The sequence below is a fragment of the Macaca mulatta genome, chromosome 15, assembly GCF_049350105.2.
Source record: "Macaca mulatta isolate MMU2019108-1 chromosome 15, T2T-MMU8v2.0, whole genome shotgun sequence".
NCBI classification, from domain to species: domain Eukaryota; kingdom Metazoa; phylum Chordata; class Mammalia; order Primates; family Cercopithecidae; genus Macaca; species Macaca mulatta.
In genome coordinates, this window is record NC_133420.1 from 8159933 (window position 1) to 8185836 (window position 25904).

General features: G+C 62.4%; 1 protein-coding gene across 13 annotated transcripts in view; it reads right to left on the reverse strand.

Annotated features, from left to right (window-relative positions):
- The window catches only part of RXRA (retinoid X receptor alpha), a 120570-nt gene extending 97514 nt beyond the window's left edge, over positions 1–23056 (reverse strand). Inside the window, exons 1-2 of one of the 13 annotated variants that reach the window (XM_077967162.1) lie at positions 3965–3998; positions 2911–3014 (exon numbers count right to left, since the gene is read on the reverse strand). In XM_077967162.1, coding sequence (XP_077823288.1) covers positions 2911–2992 — 82 coding nt within the window. In that variant the 5' untranslated portion in view covers positions 2993–3014; positions 3965–3998. Of the gene's footprint in view, positions 1–542; positions 799–2910; positions 3015–3964; positions 3999–6410; positions 6525–11720; positions 12409–19141; positions 19214–19334; positions 19847–20748; positions 21576–21850; positions 22084–22627; positions 22757–22800 lie in introns of those variants that run through there. The other 12 variants (XM_077967177.1, XM_077967161.1, XM_077967157.1 and 9 more) reach the window with 12 other exon arrangements.
- Positions 23057–25904: the final 2848 nt, after the last annotated feature.

Sequence of the window (25904 nt, forward strand, 5' to 3'; positions counted from 1 at the left end):
TGGCACCCCCGACTCCCCTCGATGCCTCACGTCCCTAGAAATGGCACCACTGTGTGGGCCCAAACCACAGGGTCACCCCAAGCCCCTGCTCCAGGCCTGTCGGCCACGGCTCTAACCGGCTCCTCCATCCCCCACAGTCATGGCCACGGCTGCCTCTGCTTCCGTCTCCGAGTGGACACGGATTCCCCTCCTGCCCCTAGGGTCCATCCTCACCAGCCGCCACGACCCTCACTCAGCACTCACAGCCTCTGAAGGATGCTCACCACTATCAGGACATGCCCAGCACCACTGGCCATGCCCTGCCTGGCTCTGTCACCCACCGGGCCCCTCCTGGCTGCCAGACCTCAACGTCCAGCTCTTAACTGACCACCCCACCCCCTGCCAGTGAGCCCCACCCTGGGGCCTTTGCCCACACTGTTCCCCTGGCCTGAGAGGTCCTCCTCCACCTCCCCACCGGCTGCTCCTTCCCATGCACAAGTCCACCTACAGCATCCCCCCGGAGGGCCTTCCCTAACCATGCTGGCCAGGGACCCTCCGCATACCTGGAACCTGCCCGTCAGCACAGGCCCCTGAATGTCCTCTCCCAGCCCCGTGCTCCTCCGGAGAGGGGTGTGGGGTCACAGCAGGGGCTGGCTCTGACTGACCAGGCCCCCCTCCTGCTCGGCAGAAGCCCGGACACTGCAGTCCCCATCAGGGTGGACGGCACGGTGTCTGCCTCCCAGGCAGACGGAGAAGCCGGGCTGCGCTCGGGGCGCAGAGACAAAGGCAGGCTGACCATGAGCGCCCGCAATTAATCTCGGTCAACACCGTGGCAGGGCGTGTCATCCGCCCGGCAATTTACATTTTTATTAAATTACACAGGAAAATTAGAAACATTATTACTTCCCTCAGTCCTTTAACCCTTTTCTCTACCTGCTCTCCTTACGGCTGCCCCATCCTGTCCACAGATGACTGTGAGGTCCCCACCCCACCCCCGCCTGCCTGCCACCCCCAGAGTGATGGCAAGGCCTCCATCCCACCCCTGCCCGTCACCTCCACAGCGACACAGAGGCCACTACCCCACTCCCGCCCACCTGTCACCTCCACAGTGACCAACAGGCCACCACCCCACTCCCACCTGCCTGCCACCTCCACAGAGACAAGGCCAGGCCCCGGATGTGCTGCCCAGAGGCAGAGCCTCTCAAGCTGCCCCCGACCAGCCTCGCCCTTCCTCTCCGTAAGCTGGGAGCAGTGAAGCGCTGGTGGGGTCCCAGCCAGTCCCACCTATGACTCCTCCAACCCACACTGTCCCGACTCGGGCTCCCCAAACCCCTGGGGCCTCCAGGAGGACCCTCCCTCAAAGGCAGCTCCTTGTCCCACCCTGGGCTTCAGACTCCAGCAGCTCACGAGTGCGAGCAGACAGTGGGGTGAAGGCTCAGCACACCCCCAAAATGGGGGCTCCACCCTTGCGGGCATCCACCCACGGCACCCAGACACAGGCTTCTTTCCCCTGCTAATGTGAAGCTGGGCAGTGCCAGGACACAGGGCAGGTCCTGCAGTCCCTGGGCACCCCTAGTCCCCAGAGCCCAGGTCCTAGTCAGGAAGATTAACGAGCCCCCAACACACCCGGGAATGGCCAGCCACTGGCAGGAGTGCGAGAAGGAACAAGCAGAACCGGCCACAGGGACCAGTTGGGTCCCTGTGAGGCCACGGGAGCCCTGTGAGGCCACGGGAGCCAGGGGTCCGGGGAGGCCCCTCAAGGAGCCAACAGCCAAGGGAGACCTGAACGGGCAACGGCAGAAGGGCATTTGGGGGAGGGGACAGCAAGTGCGAAGCTGTGACGGTTGAAGACATCACATCACTCAGCACAGCTGGTCCCCAGCAAGCCGCAGGAGGGCAGGGAGGGCAGGGCAAGGATGCATGCCAGGGCCAGGGCCGGGACTCCACCCCTAGGACCACAGCAGAACGGGAGGAACTAAAGAGGAGGGCGGCATGGTCCTGATCAGGTGCTCAGAATGGGCCAGCACTGGTAGAGCCAAGGGACCCTGCGTGGCCCCCAACACCACATCACCCTGGGCTGCCGGCCACACCCTGCCTGGAACCCACCCCCCAGAAGAGGCCTAGGCTGCTGCCCTGACTCTCAACTGTCTCTACATGGACACTGTAGGATGCACGTGTATCAGAAAACACAGGTATAGGAGAGGACCTCCTGAGTGGGGAAATCAAGGACGGCTCCCTAGAAGAGGGGACATCTGGACGCAGCAGCAGCCACAGTCCCACCTGGGGGCACCCATTCCACGTTCACCTGTGCCAGGAACTGACACATATTTAGTCATGAATGAACCAGGCCAGAGAGTCAAGACTTTGATTATTTTCACCTTCCCCGTCACGCATTTTGCACTGACAGTGTCAGGGCTGGGGCTAGGGAGATGTAGCAACAGTTAATTTCAACTTCGATTGCTCTCTCCTGCCTTGGCTCTTTTTCGGTTCCAGGTTTCACGAGTCCCCATGGAGGACGGAGGCAGGCAGCTGGTGGGACAGGCTGCCGGGGCTGCCAGCAGCTCCTGGATGAACACCTGGTGGGTGCGGCCAGGCCAGCTATGCGATGCCAGAGTGACACAGCTCCCGCCAGAGCCCCCGTCCTGCCTGTGGCCTTGGTCTCTGCTTGATGGAGGCCACCAAGGCCAAGGCTGGGGCTTCTCCAACCCCAAACTCCAGATCCCTCCACGAGGATCCATGCCAGTCCCAGGGAGGGGCCTGAAGTGCAGTGAACGAACCAGGTACCCCCACTGCTGACCACCCAAGGGCACACAAAAACCCATCAGGGCTTTGGTCCAAACGTTCCACCTCCTTCCCAGCAGCTACACGTAATGAGTACCTGACAACGGGCCCGCCGCAGAGCAGCTAGAGGGGGACAGTTTCCTCACTCACCCGGTGGGGATATTGGAGCCCATAACCTCCAGGGCACGTCCACTTTCATTTTCTCGGCCACTGGCAGTCGTCCCAGCAGCATAGGGGCTGCCACGCTCGCTGAGCTGGACAGAGGTGGAGCCTGGGGTAGGGAACTCACCCGTCTACACTGCAGCTCGAGCACTGGGCCTCACGATTCTGGCCAACTGTCCCCAGGCACACGGCCCAGGGGTGCAGGAGGCAGAGCCCACTCTGAATGGCTGTCACTGCTCCCCTCTTCCCCAACTCCACATCCGCCGCCCAACTCTACTGGGTCCACGCCAGGCACGGGGCCCGCACGGAGGCCGTGTCCCATCACTACCACCAGTGTGTTGGGACAGGAAGCCCAGTGCCCACAGAGCGTCGAGGGGACCTAAGCCCAGAAAGTCTGCTGCAGAAGGCAGCACCCAGGCAGACACGGGTCAGAGTGGGAAGCTGGTTGCTAAGGGGTACGGTGGTGGGGCCTGCCTGGCTCCTGAGGACGGAGGGGCGTCCGTGGCCAGGCGGCAGCGAGAACTCCGCCCTGGGGAACCACAGAGGGCGCGACGCAGCAGAGAAGCACAGTCCTCGGAGGCCCGGGAGGTGGGGAGGAGAGGGCTCCAGGGCCCAGGGCCTGGGATCCAGCCCCGTCCCAACCTCCTGTTGGGAGCCCCCAGAGAAAGGAACCAAGGACTCCGCTTCCACCTTCGTAAGAGGAATCTAAGCCTTGGGCGGGTGCCCAGGGTTGGGGGTTTTGCCAAGAAACCTCCAGTTTCCCCCACTCTGCAGCTGCTGAGTCAGGAGCAAAGGGGCGGGACCCCAATCTCAGCCCCTTCCGGCGGTGAGGGCAGGAAGCTGCACCCCACAAGTCTCTCCAGTTACGAGGCTAGATAGACCCCAAGCTGCAAAACCAGCCCCTCCCCACTCCTCCACCCAGGGAAGAGGCACACCACAGCCTCCGTACATGTCGGTGCCAGAGGGGGCTGGGAGAAAGGGAGGCCCAGGGCAGGGTGGGGGCAGACCTGTCCACATTTGTACTGCATGGGCCCCAGCCTACCTGGTCCCTGGGGCCAGCTTCAAAGGGCAGGGGACGCTGGACTCAGGCCTTCAAGGATGGAAAAAGAAGGGCAGAGCAGGCACACACGCCAGGCAGAGGGAACGGTGTAAAAGGCGGCACAGAGGTGGGGCCACATGGGGCATGGCCTCCGGGGACCTCAGCAGGACCAGGCCCCATGAGGAAGGGCTGCGTCCTGTGGGGAGGGTCTATGGGGACATGCCCACCCCACTGTGGTAGGGTCACGAGGGCCAACGACTGGCCAGAAGGTGAGAAGGCGCCGGAGGAGCCCATCTGGTGACCCAGCCAGCCGGCCCCGCCTTCCAGGAGGAAACACTCTTTCCCACAGTTGCAGAAGATCCTCTTTGCCTGAAGGAAGAACGCAGGCTCCCTCAGCTCAGTGCCACGCCCGGCTGGGGACGGGCAGATGGAGGGCTGGTCCCAAGGCCCGAAGGCCCGTGACAGTCCACCAAGTGCACACGCCTCTCTCCTCTGGTCACTGAGAAAGACGGGGATAGGACAGGGGACGTGACCCCTTAAGCTCACGTCAAGGCTGCACCCAGTGACTGGTCTCACTTACTGGCCCTGAGCAATTTCTAGGTCCTAAGATGGTTCCAGAACTAGCTGCCCCTGTAACCACTCCTCCCAAGAAAATGCTTCTTCCGGTGAGACAGAACACTCATGCCCTCCTCACATTCCTTCGCCCCACACTCAGCGCCCCTTATTCCAGGGGCTGCATGATGCTGATGGGCAATCCTGCATGACCCCCAGAACCCAGAAGAATAAACTCCTCTTCCTGGCCCTCAGACAAAGACACAGAGGTTCAGAGGGGACCCCAGCCAGCACCCTTCCCTGCTCCCAGGCAAGAACTGAAGGACAGGCCTTACTTCAGTGAACCCTCACAACCACCCGGGCAGCAAGTGCCCTCACAACCACCCAGGCAGCAAGTACCCTCACTCCACTTCACAGATGAGAAAGTCGAGACTCAGAGACAGACTCGCTGCCCCAGGTCACACAGCATGTAAAAAGGTTGTGTCGGGCCCTGAACGGTGGGCCACAGACAGCTTCCCGGGCTCCAGGGCAGGAAACCCCTCCAGACCTCCCAAGGCCAAATGCTCTCGGCCCGAGAAGCCTCCCAGGACGGGGCAAGTGGAAACCCCATAATCTGCTGGGGCCTCTCTAGAAGGAGGTCCCCTCCACTGCCTGGGCCGTGGGATTGGGTTTCCTGGCCTCTAATCAAAGGATTACCCGACAATCCCCGGCACCCACATGTGCCTGCATCCACAGCCATGCCACCCACATCACTCACATCCAAAGGGAAGGTCACTGCAGCGGTGGCAGGGCCACAGCCACCACCTGCGCTCCACCCGCTGAGCCAGCCAGAGCAGGAAGGGCCAGGAAGGCAGGTAGGCAGCCTCCTCCACAGCACTGTCCACTCTCCTGTGGGGCCAGGTTCCCCCAAACCCACCAGGTCAGGGCAGCCCACACCAGCCACCTCAGCCCTGGAGACCACACATGGCCCTGCAGGAACCACAAGGGCCTCCTCCCACAGCCCCGCAGCCCCACCACCTGCCTGGGCTCACAGCAGCTCCCAAGCAGTCCCTTGCCCTCACCCTGCTGTTATCACTCTGCCTGTACCGCCCCACTGTCCCCCGCTGATGGCAGGAAGAGGCCACACAGCACGCTGTCCCAAGTGCAGGCCTCTGGGGCCTGACCACCTGGGGGACCCCTGCTCTCTATGCCTCAGTTTCCTGGCAGGGAAAGGGCAAGGATCGGCCCCTCCATGCCCACAAGCTGTGTGGCCTTGAAGAAATCAGTTCAGCCTCCCTGAGCCCAGGCCTCCTCTGTAAGTGGGGGCAACTCCCTCCCCCAGGGTTCTGGGAGGGCAATGGGCTTGGCACAAGCTGGCACCGGGGCACCTGGTACATTGTGGCTTGCCAGTCCTTGGCCCGGACCCCCGCCCCTGCCCTCACTCTGGCCTGGGATCCACAGTGGGCCCGGGGCTTTCTCCAGTCTGATCTCATAGTTCAGAACCCACTACCCACCAAATGCCAGCACGAGGACCCCCACCCCAGGCCCAGCAGAGAGCCTTCAGGGAGATGCCTCCCCATTCGGGGTCTTCACATCCCCCAGCCAGCAACACCCACCACAGGCAGGCTCCAGCCGGCCGGATGCTCTGACCACCCCTAACCTCCATGTTGGGCTTCACAGACCCTGGAGCACAGCAGACCCTCAGCAGGTGGGGCCAGGCCAGCAGTGGGCAGAGCCTCAACAAACCCAAGCCCAGCCCTGCCCAGCCAGGCCCCAGGCAGTGACGCTGCCAGTCACGCGCCAAGCTCCCAGGCCACACTGCCCAGTGCCTCTACCTCCCAAACTCCAACCTCCGGCTAAGACCCAGAAGAGGGGTGGCAACAGTCACACACCAAGACATTCCCCTGCCACCACGTACACCCCACGGTGCTCCCCGAAGGCGGGAAGAGGTCAGCCACCCTGAAGAGCTCCCAGAAAGAGAGAAGCTCTGCCACCAGGTGTGTGCCGGCCAAGCTGCAAGCCGGCCCAACCCCGGGCCACCCACGCCCACGCCTCCTCCAAGGTCCTGGCCTGGGCCAGGAAGCCGGGTGGAGACTGGAGGGCGGGGGCCTATCTCACCCAGAGTTGCTAAAAAGAGCCAACGGGGAAGTAAAAATAGGAAATAAAAATAAAATGGCTCCAGCCAGGCCTGGTTGTTTGTGTAGGAAGCAAGGCCCCTCCCCAGCCAGCAGGGAGGGCTCGGCTCCAGGTCCCTCCCAGAGGAGGAATGTCCCGCGACCCTAGCAGCCCCCAGAACTCCAACCACGTGCCAGAACCCCAGGCTGGAAGTGGCTCAAAGAAGAGTCCCAAGAATCTGGATTCGAATCCCGACTCTGCCGTTAACTGGCCACATGATATCAGGCAAGGAGCTGGGCCCCTCTCCGGGGTTTGGCCTCCTGATCAGCGCTGCGGTGCAGGGAGGGAGGGAGCCTGCCGCGCTGTGCTGACCACATGCTCCAGGTACCACCGCCCACAGCGGAGCCTGCGGTCACAGCTCCGGCCACCCACCTCTCCCTGTCCCCACCAGGGTCCTCCCATCTGCACCCTCACTCCGCCCCAAGGTGGGCCGTCAGGAGGTGAGGGCACGAGGCCAGGGTCAGGAGACAGCCTGGCTGTCAGCTGGCCCCACTTGCCAGCCGTGCCGCTCTCAGACCTCAATTTCCTCATCCACACAATTAGAGGAAGCCTTCCTTCCTCTCCTTTCCTGCGAGGCCTTTCCAGGGTTCACATGAGGCTCGTTCGCACTAAAGCGTGCGTGACTGACCCTGGCTTCAGGATCGGCTCAGCTCATTCTCCCAGGGCACAGAATTCCTCAGAAGACAAGCTCCTTGCTCCTGGAGCTGAGACACCCCAGCGAGAGGCCCAGGGAGGACTGCTTGGGCCACAGCTCACACATCCAATCCACCCGCCCAGCCTGGACGGCGTGCGGCTTCTGCACTGCGGCATCGCTCAGTCAGGCAGCTGCAGGACGAGATGTGGGTCAAGGCTCATGCACCGAGACCATCTGCTTAGGTGTCTGCAGAAAGGGATCTGAGTGCTTCGGGTGGTCGATGATACCCGCCACGCTGCGGCCAGAGGGCAGGCAGTGAGCCGGTGCCACGTGAGCCCCATTGAACCAAAACATACTGCTTCAGAGTGCTCCCTGGCACTTCCTAAAGCCCCTCGGCCCTCGCTCCTGGCTTGATCATTATCACCCCTGTGCCACTTCCTGGGAACTGGCTGAAAAGTCAGGGGATGACATCACTGGTCTGCCCCAAACCACCATCCCCACAACAGCCAAAGTCTTTCTAGAACATATATTTGCCTGCGGCCCTCCACAGCCCCCTACAACTCCCCATTCTCTTGTCCTGGACTCCCAGCCCTCAGGACCCTTAGCTAAGGAGGGAGCCAGACACGGGCAGTGGCCAATCTGAAACCTGGACTCGCAGGTGCGGGCCATCAGAAGGTGTGGGGCACAAGACACAGAAGCACACACACGCACACACGCCGACACAGCACAGGCACAGGGAGACACATGAGGACGCAGGTGCACACAGACACACGCTTGCACAGGGACAGGGACAGACAGACACAGACATGGGTGCACACAGACACAGGCTCAGACACGGACACAGATGTGCACAGAGGAACACACATGAACGGGTACACGCAGACAGGCTCACACAAGGGCAGAGACGTGCACACTCATATACACACACAGGTTCACACAGACAGGCTCACACAAGTGTATGGGTGTTCACATACACACACACGGGCTTACACACACAGACTCACACACACACAAGCACACACAGGCTCACACAAGGACATGGGTGTGCACACACGGGCTCTCACACACATAGATGCACACACACAGGCTCACACACAGGCACACACACACAGACACACACACACAGGCTCACACGTAGACTCACAAAAGGCCATGGATGTGCAGAGACACACACGGGCTCACACAGACACACAGACTCACACACACAGGCTCACACAAGGGCAGGGGCATGCACACCCACACACAAGCTCACACATAGGCACACACACTCACACAGGCATGGCACCCACACACTCACAGGCTCACACACAGGCTCACACACAGGCATGGCACCTACACACTCTCACACACAGGCTCACACACAGGCTCACACACAGGCACACACACACAGGCATGGCACCCACACACTCTCACAGGTAGGCTCACACACAGGCACACACACACAGGCACACACACACAGGCATGGCACCTACACACTCACACACAGGCTCACACACAGGCTCACACACAGGCACACACACACAGGCATGGCACCCACACACTCTCACACACAGGCTCACACACAGGCACACACACACAGGCATGGCACCCACACACTCTCACAGGTAGGCTCACACACAGGCACACACACAAGGCACACATACACAGGCATGGCACCCACACACTCACACACAGGCTCACACACAGGCTCTCACACACAGGCATGGTACCCACACACTCTCACAGGCAGGCTCACACACAGGCACACACACACAGGCACACACACACAGGCATGGCACCCACACACTCTCACAGGCAGGCTCACAGGCTCACACGCAGACAGGGGCTCGTGGGCACAAACCCTGGTTGGAACCCCAGCCACACACGTAAGCCCGCCTGTCCCTTCACTCCATGCTATTCTGGCTCCAGGTGCCCAGAGGAGGGTCTGGGGAGGACGACATGCCCCTGAAGGCCAGGCAGGGAGGAAGGAACAGCGCAGAGGGTGCCATGCCAGCCACCTCAGTCCTGGCCTTTCTGCCAAGAGCCCTCCAGGCTGCGGAGCCTCTGAGCTGGCCAGAGGGCATGAGAGGGTCCCCATGGACAGGGCACAGGCAGGCAGGGCCCTGAGCCCATGGGGCCAACCCCAGGCAGGCGACCACCAGCCCTGCCCCGACGCCAGGCACACGGGCGGCGACCCAGGTCTGGCTCCGAGTCCCCAGGTCCCTGCCGGTGTGGGCACCAGCAGTGCCAAGCAAGGCGTCCACAGCAGAAGGCAGACAGCAGTGGTGACAACAATCGGTTCCTTGTTCTCAGAAAGGCGGCCAGGCAGACCTGAGGGAGGGCAGAGGGGTCAGCAGAGAGGGCAGCACGGGGGCCGTCTCCAGAGTCCTGGAGGGAGGATCTCTGGGCTCTGGGGAACCCTGGAGACTCCCAAGTACCAACAGAGGCCTGCTCGCTTCCCCAGCCTCACCCGTAGGGCTGGGCAGAGTGCAGGGGTCTGGCCCCAGGGCAAGGCTGGGGTGCCGGCTGTGAGGTGAGGGGCACCAGCTGCCCCCTCCGATAACGAGTTCGCAGCTTATCAGCCACGTCCAGGCTGCGTGGGCTCCGGCAGCCAGCCCCTCCCCTACCCCACCAGCAGCCGGCGAGCATCACTGCTTCCTAGGCAGGAGGCTTAACTGTCCACACGCAGGCAGGTCCTGGCCACTGACTGCGGCCAGACACACGCGGGGACACGCCTCTCCCAGCCAGCAAGAGTGGCAGTGACCTCTCCTGTGACCCCATGGCCTGGGGGATGCCAGCCCAGGTCAGAGGGACCCAGACGCCACTTGGGCTGGAGGCCCGTCAATCTGGGACCGGAAGTGGCCTGTGTCCTGCAGCCAGGGGGCCCCTGACATGAGGAGGCCCTTCCAGCACCACGGCTGGCATTTGTTCTTCAGAAACCATGTCCAATAGCAGCCACAGGGAGCCAGGAATGAGCCAGCAGGGGTCGAATGCCTGGCGATGGCCGTGCCCCACACACCTGCCCATCCTGCCAGCCGGAGGGAGGCCCAGGGAGGCCCCGGGACAGCGCAGCATAACCACACACCTATCTTCTGTCAGGGCTCCTGACACCTCCATCCCTCCCTGTGGTCACTGCCCAGCGTTTCCCTCCATGCCCTTCCTGAGCCCTACGTCGTCCGTGGCTGCCGCCGACCGCCTATCTCCCCCGCTGACCTGGCAGCCCACGAGGGCAAGGACCTGCCTGTCACATCCTCAGAGCGGCTCTGGACAGAGGGGCCCTCCATGAGCACTGGTGGCGCAGTGACCCATCTCTCCCCTGCCACCGCTCAGGGCTGGCACGCGGCCACCTGAACCGAACGAAACCCGTCTGTCTCGTTTCTTTTTGGAGAGGTTCAAGTTTTGCATTCTACGTCTGCTCCAAGGACACCCAACAGTCTCTGGGTGACCCCCCGGGGGGAGGCGCACTGCTGTCTGATGCAAGGGAAGGCAGAGTCAGCGAGCTCTGCCCTGGAAGCCTTTGATGACGCAAAGCGAAGACACAGGTGTTGGGGACGAGACACTGGCTTCTCCCAGGCCAACTCCTACGCATCCTTCATGACCCAGTTCAAAAGCCCCAACTCTCTGCATGCCAGGGTGAGCCGCTAATGCCTCCTCCGTGTCCCTTCTGCCTCCAGTACCTCCTCCCACCACCATGCTCACACTATCTCCACCCCAGACTGGGATCAGGGATACCTTACAGGTAAGACAACTAAGACCCAAAGAGAGTTAAAACATCTGGTCCAAGGCCATACACCATCAAGTAGCAGCACTGGGGTCTGCCACCTGACCCCAGGCCACCTGACCCCAGGGACCACTACCGCCCACTTCAGGGCTAAGCCTGGCTCTACTGGGCCTTGCTGGTGGCCAGCAGGAGCCTGATGGATGTGGGTGGACAGACGGACAGACAGATGAATGGACGGACAGACAGCAGGCAGGTGGGAGGCATGCTACTTCTTCTCTCGTGGCTGGCCTTGACCCCCACACTGCTACAAGTGTCAACAAGACGTGCTTACCAGCGGAGGAAGGAGCCAGGTCCCCAACAAGGCCAGGCATTTGGGGCCAAGCACCCCTCCCTCTCTCAATGTGGGAATCTGAGTTCAAGGACTCTCAGGCTCTGTCCAGCAGCCGGCGGCAGCCACATCTCAAACACACTGAGCGACGATGGGGCCTCGCCACAGGCAGGGCCCCCCCAACACCAACCCCGAGCCTCAGCCTCAGCTTCCACCCAGGGCCCCCAGGGATTCCAGCTGGCCCAAGGAGTCCTCAAGGACAGTCCCAGACCCTCCCATCTACTCCCACCCCCAGAAACCAACACTGAGCTACACACACAGCAGGACTTCCCTTCCCTGGAAACTCGACCAGCCTCCAGAAGGAGGGGAGTTCATGATTTGAGAACTTAACTTTGCAAGGAACGGGCTCCCCCGTCACATTTCTGAACCTGAGGGTTGAGGGGATCAGTCGGCTGACCGCATGGATTCATGCCACAAACTTCACGAGGCTTATACAGCACCTGGCACCGTGGGCTCAGCAGCCACGAAGACCTAGAGCCAGCTCCGAGCCATGAGAGGGGGTGCCTGGAGCCAGCCCTGTGTTAAAAAAGACTCTGAGGTCTGAGGGCCCCATGGGAAGAGAAGCAGCGCCCGTTCGGTGACGTCCGCCGAGGCTCCGGCCGGCCACAGGGTACGGCGGCACACTTCCCGCCGTGGACTCTGCCTGGCATCCTTCCTTCCATTTTCCAAATGAGGAAATCAACACCAAGAGGGAGGAAGGAATGTGTTCCAAGTCACAAAGTCCACAAAGTCCACAAAGTCCATGTGGCAGAGAAGACGCAGGCTGTGAGAATGCCCGGGTCCACTGTCTGCAGGGGCCTGGAGACCAGCTCTTACGTTGCCGCTAAGGGGTGGCGCCTCCTGTGATCCCAGCCTCGGGAGAAGGTGGGTCACACAGGATACAAGGGTGGGTGGCTCTGACTTTGTGCCCAGGAGACTGAGGGGAGGGAAGAGGAAGGCCCCGCTGCCCTTCCAGTCCTCACCCCTCCACTGGCCCGGCACAGTGCGGGCGGTGCTGTCCGCCAGGCCCGCCTCACCACTGTCTGTGCCCAGAGTGACCTGGCACCCCTGATGGAGTCCCCGCCTCCCTGCCCTGCACCTCAACCTTGATCCTGGGCAGAAAGTCCACGAAGGGGTGGGGAAGGGACAGCTTTGCCGCCTCCCGTGGACTCTGCCCATGGTCAGAGCTGTTTTTTTCCCTCCGGGTGGGGAGAGGGCGAGAAGCCATCCGACAGCCTGGCACTCACACAGGGGCCTCCAGGCAAATGGCGCCTAAGCTGCCCACAGGGAGAGGCAGGGACCGAGGCAGGACCACAGGACACTACAGGGACAGACCAAGGGGTACAGGAATAGGTGGTGGGGAAGGGCCCCGGCCGCTCCTCCCAGCGGCAGACACACCCCGGGAGCCGGAGCCCCGAGTTGGGGTACCACACAAGAGCACCAGTGGGAGTCACACTTCAGACCTGGGCAGGAAGGAGAGGGGACATCAAGCCAGTGGGGGCTGCCAGGCTGCAGTGAGACCCACCCCCAGCCCGAGCTGCTCACAAGGTTAATTAGTCCCAGGCCAGCTGACCGTAGCCCCGTGCTCACAGGGGTCCACACCAGCACAGAGCTGGAAGCCAGCCAGCAAGGGGCAGGCCAGAGGAGCCCGGTCACACAGTCAGCTCCTTCAGAAACCCTACAGGGAAGCCCCCCACTCAGGCATCCCTTCCCTGTACCCTTGGCTATAACCAGATCCCCCTGGAGAGAGTCCACCCACTCTCTCTGCCTTGATTCCTTCCCCACCTCCCACCCAACAAACTCCTACTCATCCCTCAAAGCCCAACTACATCACTTCCTCTGTGAAGCTTCCCTGACCTCCCCCAGGCAGTTTACGCGTGAGACAACTGAGGCCCAGTGAGGTGAATTTGCTAGCCTAGGGCCATACAGCCTGTGACTCAGAGGGGCGCTCACTCATCGCATGGGGCAGCCTACCTCACCAGTTCGTTTTAGACAAGAGAAAATCAGTGAGAGGTGCCTAATGAGGGAGGAGAAGCTACAGAGCCACGTGACACCAGGTGAAGGCCTGGTCTCCGTGCTAGGGACAACGTGGTGCCATAGAAGGTTCCAGGCAACGGAGGTCAGTGCCCAAAGAGAGAAGGACTAGCCTGGCCTTGAGTGATAACCGTCACGGAGACTAATGCCACTCATCAGTGGCCCCTACTGCCTCTGCTCTGCCATGCCCCCAGGCCACCATTTCCCCATTGTAAGCTTCACATCCCAAAAGTGCTTCACCACAATACGCCCAGTACACATCCAGACCCAGACCCACCCTGGCTGGCTCAGAGCCCATGGCGTCCTGGACCCCAGCAACCCAGACCCTACCCCAGCCCAGGTCGTGTCCCCTCAGCTGGGGAGGGCATACAGCCATTTTCCAGGGAGCTGGTCCCCAGTGTGCCACCCTGACAAATGGCCAACAGCACATCAGAACAAAGGCAGGGTGACGTGAAGGCAAGGCAGAGGCTTTGACAGCCAGAGGGCCCCCAGAGAAACTGAAGCCCAGGGAGGGGAAGGGACCTACCCGGGGCTACACAGCAGCCTGGTCAGAGAACAGCCCCCACCATGCAGAAAGCTGAGTTCGAGGGACGGCCGGGCACACACCACTACTGCCACAGCCCACCCTATCACTGCAGCAGTCACTGACACTGCTGCCCAATGCCCAGTCCTATTTCTGAGGAGCAAACGGTCACCAAGGTGGTCCTCTGGACACCATGCCTGGGTTGACGGGAAACCAGGAGCTGGATGCAGCCAGCCAGCCTCTCTCCAATGCACCAGGCACATCCTCCCCAAGCACAGGTGCTGAAGCCACTGCTGACAGGCAGGAGACATGCTTTTGATTCCACTCTCTAAGTCAAGTGAGCCCTTCCGGCACATCCGTACTGGGTGCTGCAGGGGTGCCCACACCTCAGAAGGGCCCTGCCCTCAGGAAGCCTGGGAATAAAGAGGAGGTTGGATGGGTGGCTGGCACGTGGAGAGCTCCCACCCGCCAGGCACCTGCACCAGCAGCGGCCTCAACGCCAAACACAGGCATGGGATCACCCCACGGCCCTCGGGTGGGAGAAAACTGGGCAATAGTCAGGCACAGACCCAGCAGGTTGCCAGCGGGATCTGAATGCAGGCTCCGGGCAACAAGTCCAAAGCCGCAGCCCCACTCCAAGCTCTATACCGTGCACACTAAGGGGGCTGCGGGGCACCAAGGACGGCAGGTGGGCTCTGGCTGCAGAGGCAGGCTGAGCCTACACAGGCGGAGAGGGCAGAGCAGGCAGGGGGAGTCCCGGCAGAGGCACAGGGTGGCCCAGGCCCAGAGGCGCCCGATTCAGAGGGGCTCGAACACAGCAGCTGTTGGGAGCCCACCCCAGTGACTCCAGCCACCTGTGCTGTCACTGCCTGACCTCTGCCCAGAGCCAGTGTGGACACTTAAGCTAAACTGGTCAATTACAGGATACTTAGATCCCTCCCCGGGGCTTCCCAGCCTCACTGCATTCTGGGCTGCAGCACCAGGAAGCCTGTTGAATCAGTAACCTCATTACAGCCGGCGGCCGCACCCGGGGTTGTCTTTGAACTCCGAGGGTTTATCCATGGCGGCTGGAGGATTTACACACGGCCTGGCCCGGGCCCAACTCACTCTCCCCTCCCCTCAGCGCCGGAGGCTCCAGACCCCGCACGCACAGCAGCAGTCTGAGCCGACACCTATCACCCCCAGCCCTGGCCCCAGGTACAGCTGGGGAAACCGAGGCCCAGCTGGAAACTACTATGGCTTAGACGGCCAACAGAGGTGCAGGGAGGCCAGGCACGGCCTCTGGGTCACCCCAGAGGTAGGTCTGTGACCAAGGGCTTCCTGGGGTCCCTTGCCCCAGCAGGCAGCGCCTGGAAGAGGCGACAGAGCTGAAGCCAATCATCAAAGCCAGATGTGGGCTGTGCAGGGCAGACCCTGTGGCAACTCCTGACACAGAGAACCTCAGAGGCTCTGATCCCCTCAAGGACCCCTCAATGTCTCACCCCCCAGCCCCAAAGTCTGGTCCCCTCCACAGTCTCAGCATCCCTGACCCGGCCACAAGAGGCCTGGCTGCTCTGCTTCCCCTGGACAGCCTGCCCCACACTTCATCCAGTGCCCAGGGAGGGGAGGTGGAGCCAGGGCCAGGGAAAAGGTACCTCACCCATACCCATGCCCAGGAAAGACAAGCTCCAGGCCAGCCCAGGGACCTGGCCTACGCCCCTAGGAAGACACTAGGAATCCTCCACCCCCCTCCCAGGCTGCCACGCTGAGGAGCCCAGCCAGGGCCAGGGTGCACGGCCATTCAAAGGGGCCCCAAGGCCCACCTGAAACCAGTGAGCCACCTGGAGAGTCACCTCCGCCTTCCAGGTCTCGCCTGGCTGCCGCCAAGCCACCCTCTGCACAACGCTGGGGGCCTCATCCCAGCCAGGAGCACCATGCTGGGATCCCCTGGTCTTCAGGCACCCATGCACCTGCGCCCGGCATACAGGCCCTATCCAGCCTCACCTCCCACGTGAACCCCCTCCTGGCTCCAGCCCTGCAACCCCACCCTTGTGTCCTCACCCCCTTCACCCACTCCAGGCCAGACCTTGCTGTCCCTACTGCTGGGCACCCCTCCCCCACCCCTCCTCCACAGGCAGCAGGACCAGGCCAGCACCCAGGGGGTTCTCCCTAAGCCACGTGTGGAAAAGCCCACCTGCAGTCCCGGCTTCCCCAGCCAGGGCTGTCAAGGCTCTGCCTGGTCACCCTGGGAAGGCTGGGGCCGACGCCTGCATGCATGGGGTGGGCCACGTGTGCTGGGTTAGGACCTCAGAAGGAACCTCACCCCTGCCCTGCCCTGGGACCCCGGGGTCCAACCTCACCCTGTCCACTCCCCCAGGTCCCTTAGGAATTTGCTGCAGACAGCGCTGTCCTGGTGGCGTGAGAAGGTGGGCAAGCCACAGCTTCCAGGCTGGGCCTCTGCTGCTCACCCAACTACAGCTTTCCAGCTAGGAGTGGGAACTTCTCCCAGCCACCACCCCAAGCCAAGGACAAGCCTGGAGAGAGGATCAAGGGATCGCCACTCCTGAGAGGGCCTTCAACCAGCACAAGGGGCCGAGATGCCCAGTCCCAGGGCACAGAGCTGGCAAGGTGAGACCTCAGCCCTCCACCAGTGCCCCCACAGAACAAAAAACGTCACTCACTCGGGCCAATACCAGCAATGGGGCTCCCGGGAACCACCGTGGGGCACAGACCCAGCCTGGTCGGTGAGCAGCCTCTGAGGATGCTGAGGGGCAGGAGGACCTGGGGCAGCACAGCCCCCACTCTGGGCACAGGTCTTCCCAGCTGGAGCTCAAGGCAGCCCCTGCTAGTCAAGTGCCTGAGAAAAAGCAGACCCCATAGCGGGACACAAAGGCTGGCCCACAGACCTCACCCAGGGTTCAGTGTCCCCATCCGCTAAGTGGGCTTGTCTCTGTGACACCTCCGCAAGGTCCCAAAAATAAAGTCCCTGGCAGGTAGCAGGCGCCCGCTGCAGCCATCGGCACCTTCATGGGGGCAGGGTGAGTCCTGGACAAGCTGGCGAGATGTAGAAAAAAAGGAGGCGAACAAATCCTGCAGGGACCACCGTGCTCCTTGGGGGACCCCATGAGGCCTGGCTCACTCATGGGCACGCCAGGACACGGGCCAGTGGCCAGCAGCGCCAGGTGAGAGCCTGTGACTCCGTGTGTGCGCGACGGTGAGCGTGAACACACCCAGGCCCCGCACGCAGTTCGCACCCGCTCTCCCCACGGTGGCCGGGCCAATTTTCCTTAGCTGCTTTCTGCTCCATTTCACGCTCATTCAGCTGCTGAGCTAGACAATTGCTTTGTAACTCTAGGGCGCAATTTCCCTGTCTGTGAGGCGCTGGGGCACAACTGCTCAGAACATCTCGCACCAGGCTCGGGTGGGTGTGCAAACCGTGGTCCCTCGTTCCACCTCCCTCCTTGGGCCTCTGAGGAGGGTCCCTGCCCCAGCAGCAGTGAGAGCTCTCCAGTGGCAGGCCTATACCCACAGAAAAGGCTACCTCAGTGTCCCCAACGTCCTCTATTCCTGAGTCTGTTCCTCCACACCTGACAGCCCAGCGACCATCGTGGCCTGCTCTGGTCCAGTGCTGGAAACCTGGCCCCACCCTAACCCAAGCAGGAGGCACAGAGAGGACCCAGCCACAGGCTAGCAGAAACAACCCACGAACGGACTCCCCGAACTCCCAGCCAGCCTATGACACACGAGGCTGCCTTCTCCAGCATCTGGAAGAGCCAACGAGTGTGTCCATTTTCCAGATGGACAGCCAAGGCCCCAAGAGGCCAAAGAGCAGACCAGGCAGGCAGCGAGGACAGAAGGCCCAACCCCAGGTGGCCTGACCACCCGCCCAGCAATGGGACACCGCCTGTCGGAACCTCTTTCCGGGAAGGTGCTGATCCCGGGATCCCTGCAAAACCACCATTACCTCCATCCTGCAGGTGACAAAGGCCCTGAATGGGAGGGGGCAGAGGAGGGGAAGGAAGGATGAAAGACGGAGCTGCACCCTATAAAATGGAAACACACAGACAGGTGGGTAAGGTGCAGGCGGAGGAGAGTAACCCCTCTACCCACACCATAGCACCCTAAAACTGATCAGCTTAAGAATCTCAGGACAAAGGTCTGGAAGGTGACCCCCAAATGGACACCAGCCCCCAACAGCCACAGGCCAGCCCCCCAGACCCTTGTAGCCCCAGACCCCAGCCTCATCCCTAGCCCAGCAAATGGCTAATTCCCATGAAAACACACCAGTTAACGGGCCACCCCAAGGCCCTGGCCACCAAAGCCAGCTAAAAAATACAAACTCAAGCCCGGCAGAGAAGGAAAGGAGGGGCAGGTCTTGGCTTGCAAAGCCCAGGTCCCAGTGACAGTGTCCAAGCCCTGAGCCAGCCGGGGGTTGGGGAGGGCCTCTGTCCTGTGTCTGCTGGGACAGCTGTGCCCTCTTCTCCAGAGGACAGGCATTGCTCACCACTCGAGGTCCCAGCCCTGAAACATTTGACCCATGGCAAAACCAAACGTCACCTAAGAAATGAAACTTCCCAGGCAGCCTCCACTGGCACTGGGTGGGCATTTAAGGCTTTCACCCCACCCCCACACCATCTTCCATGCAGCTGAGGTCTGTCCCACCCTCTCCTGATGCCAGAGCCTCCCCACATGCACGACCAGCCCCCAGGGGCAGAGGGGCACACCCCTGAGTACCCCCTGTTCCCACAGTAATTCCACAGCAAATCCTCCAGGTACCCTTTCCCAGGGGAGGAAACAAAGCCCACGGACAGAGACTTCCCGCACAGCCACGGGGAAGATGGGGCAGGGGTCAAGAGAGGGCAGTCAGAGGGGCCTCCTGGTGGAGGCGAGCCCCCCACAGGCCCTGAAGGACAGGCACAGCTGGAAGAACCACCAGGTGCTGGCAGAGCCGGGAGCCAGTCACAGCAGCTGCCCGTGTGACCAGGGCTGCCGGCTCAACCTGCACTCCACACCCCAAGGGACTCAGAGCACCCGCCCCCCCACCAGCCCTTCCTAGGGGCCCAGCTCATCCCACCCACATCTGGGCAGAGGGTCACAGCTGCGTGCTCCGGTCCAGGCCCAGCAGTGAGCCCCAGGCAAAGATGGAGGCTAGCAAGGCCAGGGCCACCATCGGACTGGGCCATTTTTCTCACCCTGACACCTCCCCAGTCAACAAACAGGGCCCCTCCAGAGTTTACCAAGACAAACACCCCGCCATCGGGCAGTGCCCACGCTAAAAGACGCCCTCGTCAGGCCGGAGCGGGACTCCCAAGTCCAGCCTCCTGAGAGTCACATGACCCTGTTATTTCGGGAGGCCCCGGAATGTGCTCTATTTTGGGTCCCAAGGGCTCTGATGTTACCAGAAGCCCCTCACCCAGGCTGCAAGCTCACCCAGGTCCCTGAGTGCCCTGACTCCAAGAGTGGTCAGTGGGCCTACAGCTTTGCCGGCGGGTCTCTCCACAGGCACATGGGGTCTGGTGCGGTCTGAGACCTTTGGACTCCGTGGACTCCGCCTGAGTCCCACCATTCAGGATAAGGCCAGCCAGGGCCTTCTCCCCGGCAGGCGTAGGAGCACGGCCAGCCCTGGGCAGCAGGGCCAGGAAGCTGGGGCTGCCTCTGGCGAGTCCCTCGGCCTTGCTTTCCTTCCAGATCTGGATGCTGGACTCATCCCTGCCCTCACTGAGTGGCTCGGTGGGCACTGACCGGGATCCTCCCCCGGCCCACCAAGCCCAGCAGCAGTGAATGCGGGGAGGAAGAAGCCCTCTCTACTCCAGACCCCAAAAGTGGCCGGGCAGCTGCAAGGGGTGGCCGAGTCTCCCCCAGCAGCTCCAGGTCTGACTGGTCGGCCAGCCGGGCCAAGACAAGCCAGGCCCTCCGCCCGCCACTCACCCCCAGGAGGGATTAGGCTGTGTTGACAAAAGGGCTTAGACAAGTAACCGCTTAAATGGACCTTCGACTGCTCTGGACTTCAGAGCTGGTCACAAGCTTAGAAAAAAAATAAAATGTAATCAGAGCCCAGGACTCTCTGCTCAGCCCTGGGGCGTGGGCTGCCTGGGAGGCCATGGGCTGGTCGGGAGAGCTGGAGAACAGAAGACTCCCAGCTTCCTTGTGGCAGGGGAGTGCCCAGGGAGATCCCTGGGGCAGTGGCTCAGAGGCACGACCTCTCCTCTTCACAGGGACTCCAGCAAGCCACCATGGGGACTGGGCACCCTTGCTCCCTCACCCTACATACACCAAGTCCGTGGACTATCCCTGTCCCACCCAGGGCATTAAAAACAGGGACCTGTTCGGTTCTCAGTACTCAGCTGAAGTGCAACCAGCCAGGCCCCTGCCACGTCCGGGGGCCAGACACTGAGCTGAGCATTCTTGTTCCAGAGGAATCGTCTGGGAGAGCGTAGCTCTGTACGTGTGGATGTGTGTGTGCAGATGTGTGAGTGCAAAGCTTTAACGGGGAAAGGCAGCCCCCCCTGCCCCACAGTGCACTCAGTCACAGACAGCGCAGCGTTCCCTCCTGCCTCACACTCAGCAGTACCACCAGCTGCGGGTGCTAATCCCAAATCCACCACTTTGTATCCTGGGGGCTCAGCCTCTCCCTGCCAGTTTTCTCATCTGCAAAATGGGCATGAGCCCCCACCCCCGGAGGCTGAGCCCTGGAGCTCATTCAAGGTCTCAAGCCCACCACTCCATCATGATAGAGTCAGGGAGTAAGTGTCAGGTCTGACAAACCTGGAACCCACCCCCCACCCCGCCCCAGTCACGGAGCAGCACACCTGCCTGTGAGTAGTAGGGGTACTCAGACTCTCACCTTCATATCCAGGAGGGGCTGGGTCCATGCTGGCTCCCCTTGATGTCCCATCTCACTAAACATCCCTGCAGCTACACTGGCCTCTGAGCACCTCCTGGGGTGGCCAAGCTGCACCCCAGGCTGTAGGGAGGGTGGGCAGGAGGGGCTAAGAATGGCGGGGTTTCATTCATAATCAGCTGTTTCAATTTCCATTCAGCACAAATCCTTCACCCGGCCTGACAGCCTGGCTGCCGTCCCACCACCAAATTAATATCCTTCCCGGAGCTCATTTATAAAGTCTCCCCCTTCTCACTAGCTTCCAAACCCTTGGGAGGGCAATGGGTGGGAGCCCCAGTCGTGCCCTCTCCTCCTCCTCGGCAGGTCTGGGCCTGGAGTTGGCGGGCAGTCTGGGATAGGAAGCCACCGGGCGGGATGGCAGGAGGAGGAGGGAAACTGACCCTCTGCGCTGTCCTGCTCACAAATGGAGAGCCAACCGAGGAGAACACCCGGGACTGCCAGAGTGAGGGGCCCCATTTCTGGGATGGGGTCTTCCTAGGTCTGACGTTCTGTTCATACAGCTCCCGGGGGACCCTGCCCACCCGGGCGTGGGCTGCTTTGGGGATAACAGGGTCCCAGTCTGTTTCCTGGGCGGACACACACCCAAGGGCCAGCGGCCTGCTGGAAGCCGCAGCCCGACGGGCAGGCGGCGCAGAGGCCGCTCGGGGCCCAGCGCGCCGTCCCGGTCCCCAGGCCAGGGAGGCCGGAGCCGCGGAGCGCAGAAGTTGCTCCTCCCGCTCCGGCCGGGTTCCTGCGCGGCCCGGCTGCAGCTGGGCGCCAGGGCGCAGGCTGCCGCCGGTGACCGGGAGACCCCTCCTCGTCCCGGGCGAACCTGCCACCCGCCCCCTCGGCCCCGCCGCCCGCCCGCTGCCCAGCCTCGCCCGGGCCCCGCGAAAAGTTGCCCCGGGTCGACCCCCTCCGGGCCCGGCGCCCGAACTCTCGCGAAGGTTGGCGAGGGGTCCAAGCGCGGCCCGGGCCGGCGACCCCCGCGCGCGCCGCCAACGCGCCCCCGGCCCCCGCCCGCCGGCCCCTGGCCCCGTCCCCGCCCGGCCCGGCGAGCACTCACCGAGCGGCAGGAAATGTTTGGTGTCCATGTCTGCGACTAACTCATGCCCGGCCGGCGGCGCAGGCAGCGGGCGGCGGGCGCGGCGGCCCCCGGCGCGGCCGGCCCGGGCCCGGGCGGCGGGGAGCCGGCGGCGGCGGTGGCGGCGGCGGCGCGCGGAGGCCGCGGCGCGGCGAGTTGTTGCAAAAGTCGCCCAACAATGTAAACTACTTGTGTCTGCGCGCCGCCGCCGCGCGCGCCCGGCCCGCGCCCCCGCCGCCGCGCGCCCGCGCCCCGCTCCGACCGCGGCGCTGCGGCGCCGGCGGGGGGGTGGCGGGGGGCCCGCGACGGGCGCGGACTCGGCGCAGCGCCGCCGCCACCGCTCGGCCTGCGCCCCGCCCTCCCGGCCCCGCCCGGAGCGCGCCCCCTCGGCCACCGCCGCCGCCGCCCCGCGATCGCCGCCCGCCCGGCCGCCGAGTTGCGAGCGCCCTGCAAACTTGCGAGTTCGCCTCCGCCAGGGGTTCCCGGGAGCCGTGAGGAGGCGGCGTGGGAGGGGGCGGGGCGCGGAGGGAGCGGGGCGGGGGCGGGAGCAGAACTCCCTCCCCGAGCCCGCCACACACTCGCGCGCACACACACACTCGCACGCACAGGGCCCGGAGGAGGCGGAGAGCCGGGCCGGGAGCCCAGCGGCCGGGCCATTGTCTGCGCGGCCACACAAAGCGGCCGGGCGGTGGCCGCGCGGGGACCCTGGCCCGGGCCCGGCAGGCGCAGAGTGGGGCGGGACGGCCGCGGCACCGGTACCTCGCACCCCGCCGCTGCGGACACGTGGGGAAACTGAGTCCCGGGAGTGGCGATGAGCCCCAACGCCAGAGGACGAGCTCCTCGTCCGGGGAAGGTTTCGTCTTCCGGACGCTCCCCCCCGGTCCATCCCCCACTTTCACGCCCTGCCCCCACGGAGAGACCCATGAGCCCACCGGGAACGAGGAGGGGCGCGCGCTTCGCCGCCTCATCAACCCGCACTCCTGGACCCCTCTTCAAAGGCACCAGGCTGGGCAGGCGCTGCCCGGAGTTGGACATAGACTTTGTGGCCGGTGGCTATTTTTATACCCCGGGTAGTTCTCTGCCTGACTTTTAAATTCCAGATTTGTTTGAAAACGAAAGGAAGCACTCCTGCCCCGGGACAGCTGGGGCCTCCTCCGCGCCGCGCGCTGCCCGCCGTCTCAGGCGGCTGGAATTCGGGTTTGGGTGTGAGGTACCTGCGCGCCGCCAAGCCCAGCCTTCCTGAGCAGGCGCCGAGGCGCCCGGCCGCGCCCACGCTCCGCGCCCCCACCGCGAGCTTGCTGCCCGCTTAGACCTAAGGGCCCGGGCTGCGAGGCACAGGGGCTGACCAGTCACGCAGGCTACACGTGGTGGCCAGGGTCAGGGGACGCCAATGGGGAGGTAGGTGAGGAGGTGATGACCGCGTGTGGACAGGCATGACACCGCCCAGAGATAACAGCCCAAGACCAGAGAGGTGTCCTGCTGCCTGGGTGCCCCTCAAGTCGGGCCACCTGGAGCTGGATTCCACAAGGGGTCCGGTGGCCTGTCCCGGTGGGAGGTCTTGGTTCCACTTGGGACAGGAGTGCCCTGGTTGGGCAGTCCACCCCCAGCACAGCCAGAGGCCAAGGTAGCCCTCTCCTCCTCCCCCTCTTCACTGATGCCTGGGCCCCTACCAAAGGCCACTCTGTCCCCCTTACACACCCTGTCCAACAGACAGCCTGCCCGCCTCCCTCCGGGATGAGGTTGACACCTGGTCTTCACCCACTGTGATCACAGCCACAACAAACCCACTTTGCCACTGCACATGGCATGCCGGCCCAACCCGCTACCCTTCTAAAACAGTTTCTCCTGCCAGGGAGGGGGCGACAAACATAGGATAGGACCGAGAAAGAGCCCCCATAAGCACCAGCATACACTGCGCAAATGTGCCCGGCCGGTTCCAGGCCTGTCTCTGTCACTGCTTTGGCCCCATTCTGACTATACTCAGGTGGAGGGGGGAGGTCCCAGATGGACAAGGCCTAGGCCAGATTGCAGGTCCACTTCCTATCAACCGTGTGGCCTGGCTGGGTCACTTCCCTCCTTGTATCTCAGTTTCCTCATCTGTAAAGTGGAGACAACTACTCCCTCCTCAGACTCACTGAGATGACTAAATGAGATAATACGGAGAGTCGGCCCTCAGGAGGAGGAGCTCGGTGTGACGGTTATTGTGATGATGATGATGATGGTGAAATGACGCTGAGTTAGGCAGGCCCTTCGCCTGTGCTCAGTGCTGGGAGAGGAAGGCCTTGTCCAGCCTTCTGGGATCACTGGTTCTTGAGTCAGGTTTTGGAGGAGGGAGGTTCCGTCAGGCAGTGGCCGCCCAGGCAGCAGGGCCGGCCGAGCAGCGGCCTGCGGAGGGAAGGAGCAGCAGGTCGCAGCTGGCAAGTCAAGACACGCCAGGTAGTGGTGGGAAGGCTGGGCTGAAGTGTCTGAGGTCACCTCCCAACAGTGGGCTGCGTGGCACGCTATACTCCCCACCCCACCCCCATCTCACTCCTTGTCCCCGAAAACTCAAGACTCAGGAGCTGTTGGTGCTTGGAGTCGGGGAGGCACACGCAGACAGATTTCCACGTGGGTTCCTCCTGGGAAGGCTGAAGGTTCCAGAAGGGCCCTCTGTTCCTAAGGAACACCGGAAGGCGTCATCCCCTGCTCTAGAGACCACGTGGAGAGCGCACGGAGTCCGGAGTCCTGCAGATCTGGGCTCACATCCAACCTCTGTGCCCACAGACAGTGAGTGGCTCTCAGCCCTGCCTTTCTCTTCCATGGGGCAGAGGGACCTGGGTGCTCGGCCGCCGAAAACACACCAGGTCCTTGATGGAAAATGACGATGCCGCTTGTTATTTCTGCGGCCACTATTTTTTATCCTCCCCCTCAGTTTGGAACTTTTTGGTGCAAATGATTCTACACGAAACCTCCCGGGATAGTGGCTGCCCCATATGAAATGGCCAGGTCTGAGCCAGCCATGGAAAAAAACACCCCAGCCGTCCCACCATGTGCTGCTACAGCCAAAACTATTTTTATAGTAATATCCATTTATTCACAACCTGTGATCTAAGAAGGTTTTGTTTTCTGTTTTTTTGTTTGGGTCTTTTTTTGTTTTTTTTTTTTAATTTCCCTGAAGGATGCTTTTTAAGGTACTTTGGCCTATTTCGTATGCCTGTCTCGGCTCAGTCTTGTAAACAGTCCCAGAAATTGCTTGTTGAATAATATTTTTAAAGGCCGGTGTCTGTGCTGGCTGAGCCTGAGGAAGCTGGCGTCTGGGTGGACTGCTCCCAGAAGTTCCCAGGACACCAACGGGGTGCTAAGCTGCTTCCAGAGGCTCTATGTGGTCCTGAGCTGGTCACTAGCAGGACCTCACAGGAGTTTGGGGAGCTTGGCCTCCAACGAGGCAGGCCAAGGGCTTGGGCACTCCTGGGCAAGGTGGCCTGATCTGTCCCCAAGCACCTCGGCCTACGGGGACTCTCACCTCCGCTGTGGCTCCTCTGGGGACCAACACCTTTTGTCTTTGGTGACTGATGATGACTCGAGCTGGGAAGTAGAGCGGAAAGCTCAGAGAGGCAGGGGGCCCCAGGCAGGGCCACATGGAACTGGGAGTAGGCCCAGAGGTCCCAGCCCCAACCCCCTTTCTCCATCATAGCTCATCTCTCCATCAGTCTAGAGGGAAACACACAAGCCACTTGTCCACACCTGGGCTCCAGCCTGTTCTGCGGAGTGTAGAGAAAGAGAAAGGATAGGAGGGAGGGGAGAGGAGAGGACAGGAGGGGAGGGAGAGGAAGAGAAGAGGACGCCTCTGCTCCTGGGTCTGGGCCTCTGGTAAAATGTTTGCAGGCCTGCAGGGCAGTCACCATTGACAGCATCTGCCTTGGCAGCAGTCAGCTGGCTGGCCCTGCACGCCCCAAACCCAAACCAGCACCGGGGAAGAGAAAGGTGAGGTCCTCTGAAGGCCAACTGCCACCTCCGTCATCAGCTGGGGTCTTGCTTCCAGAATTCTGGAGAGCTG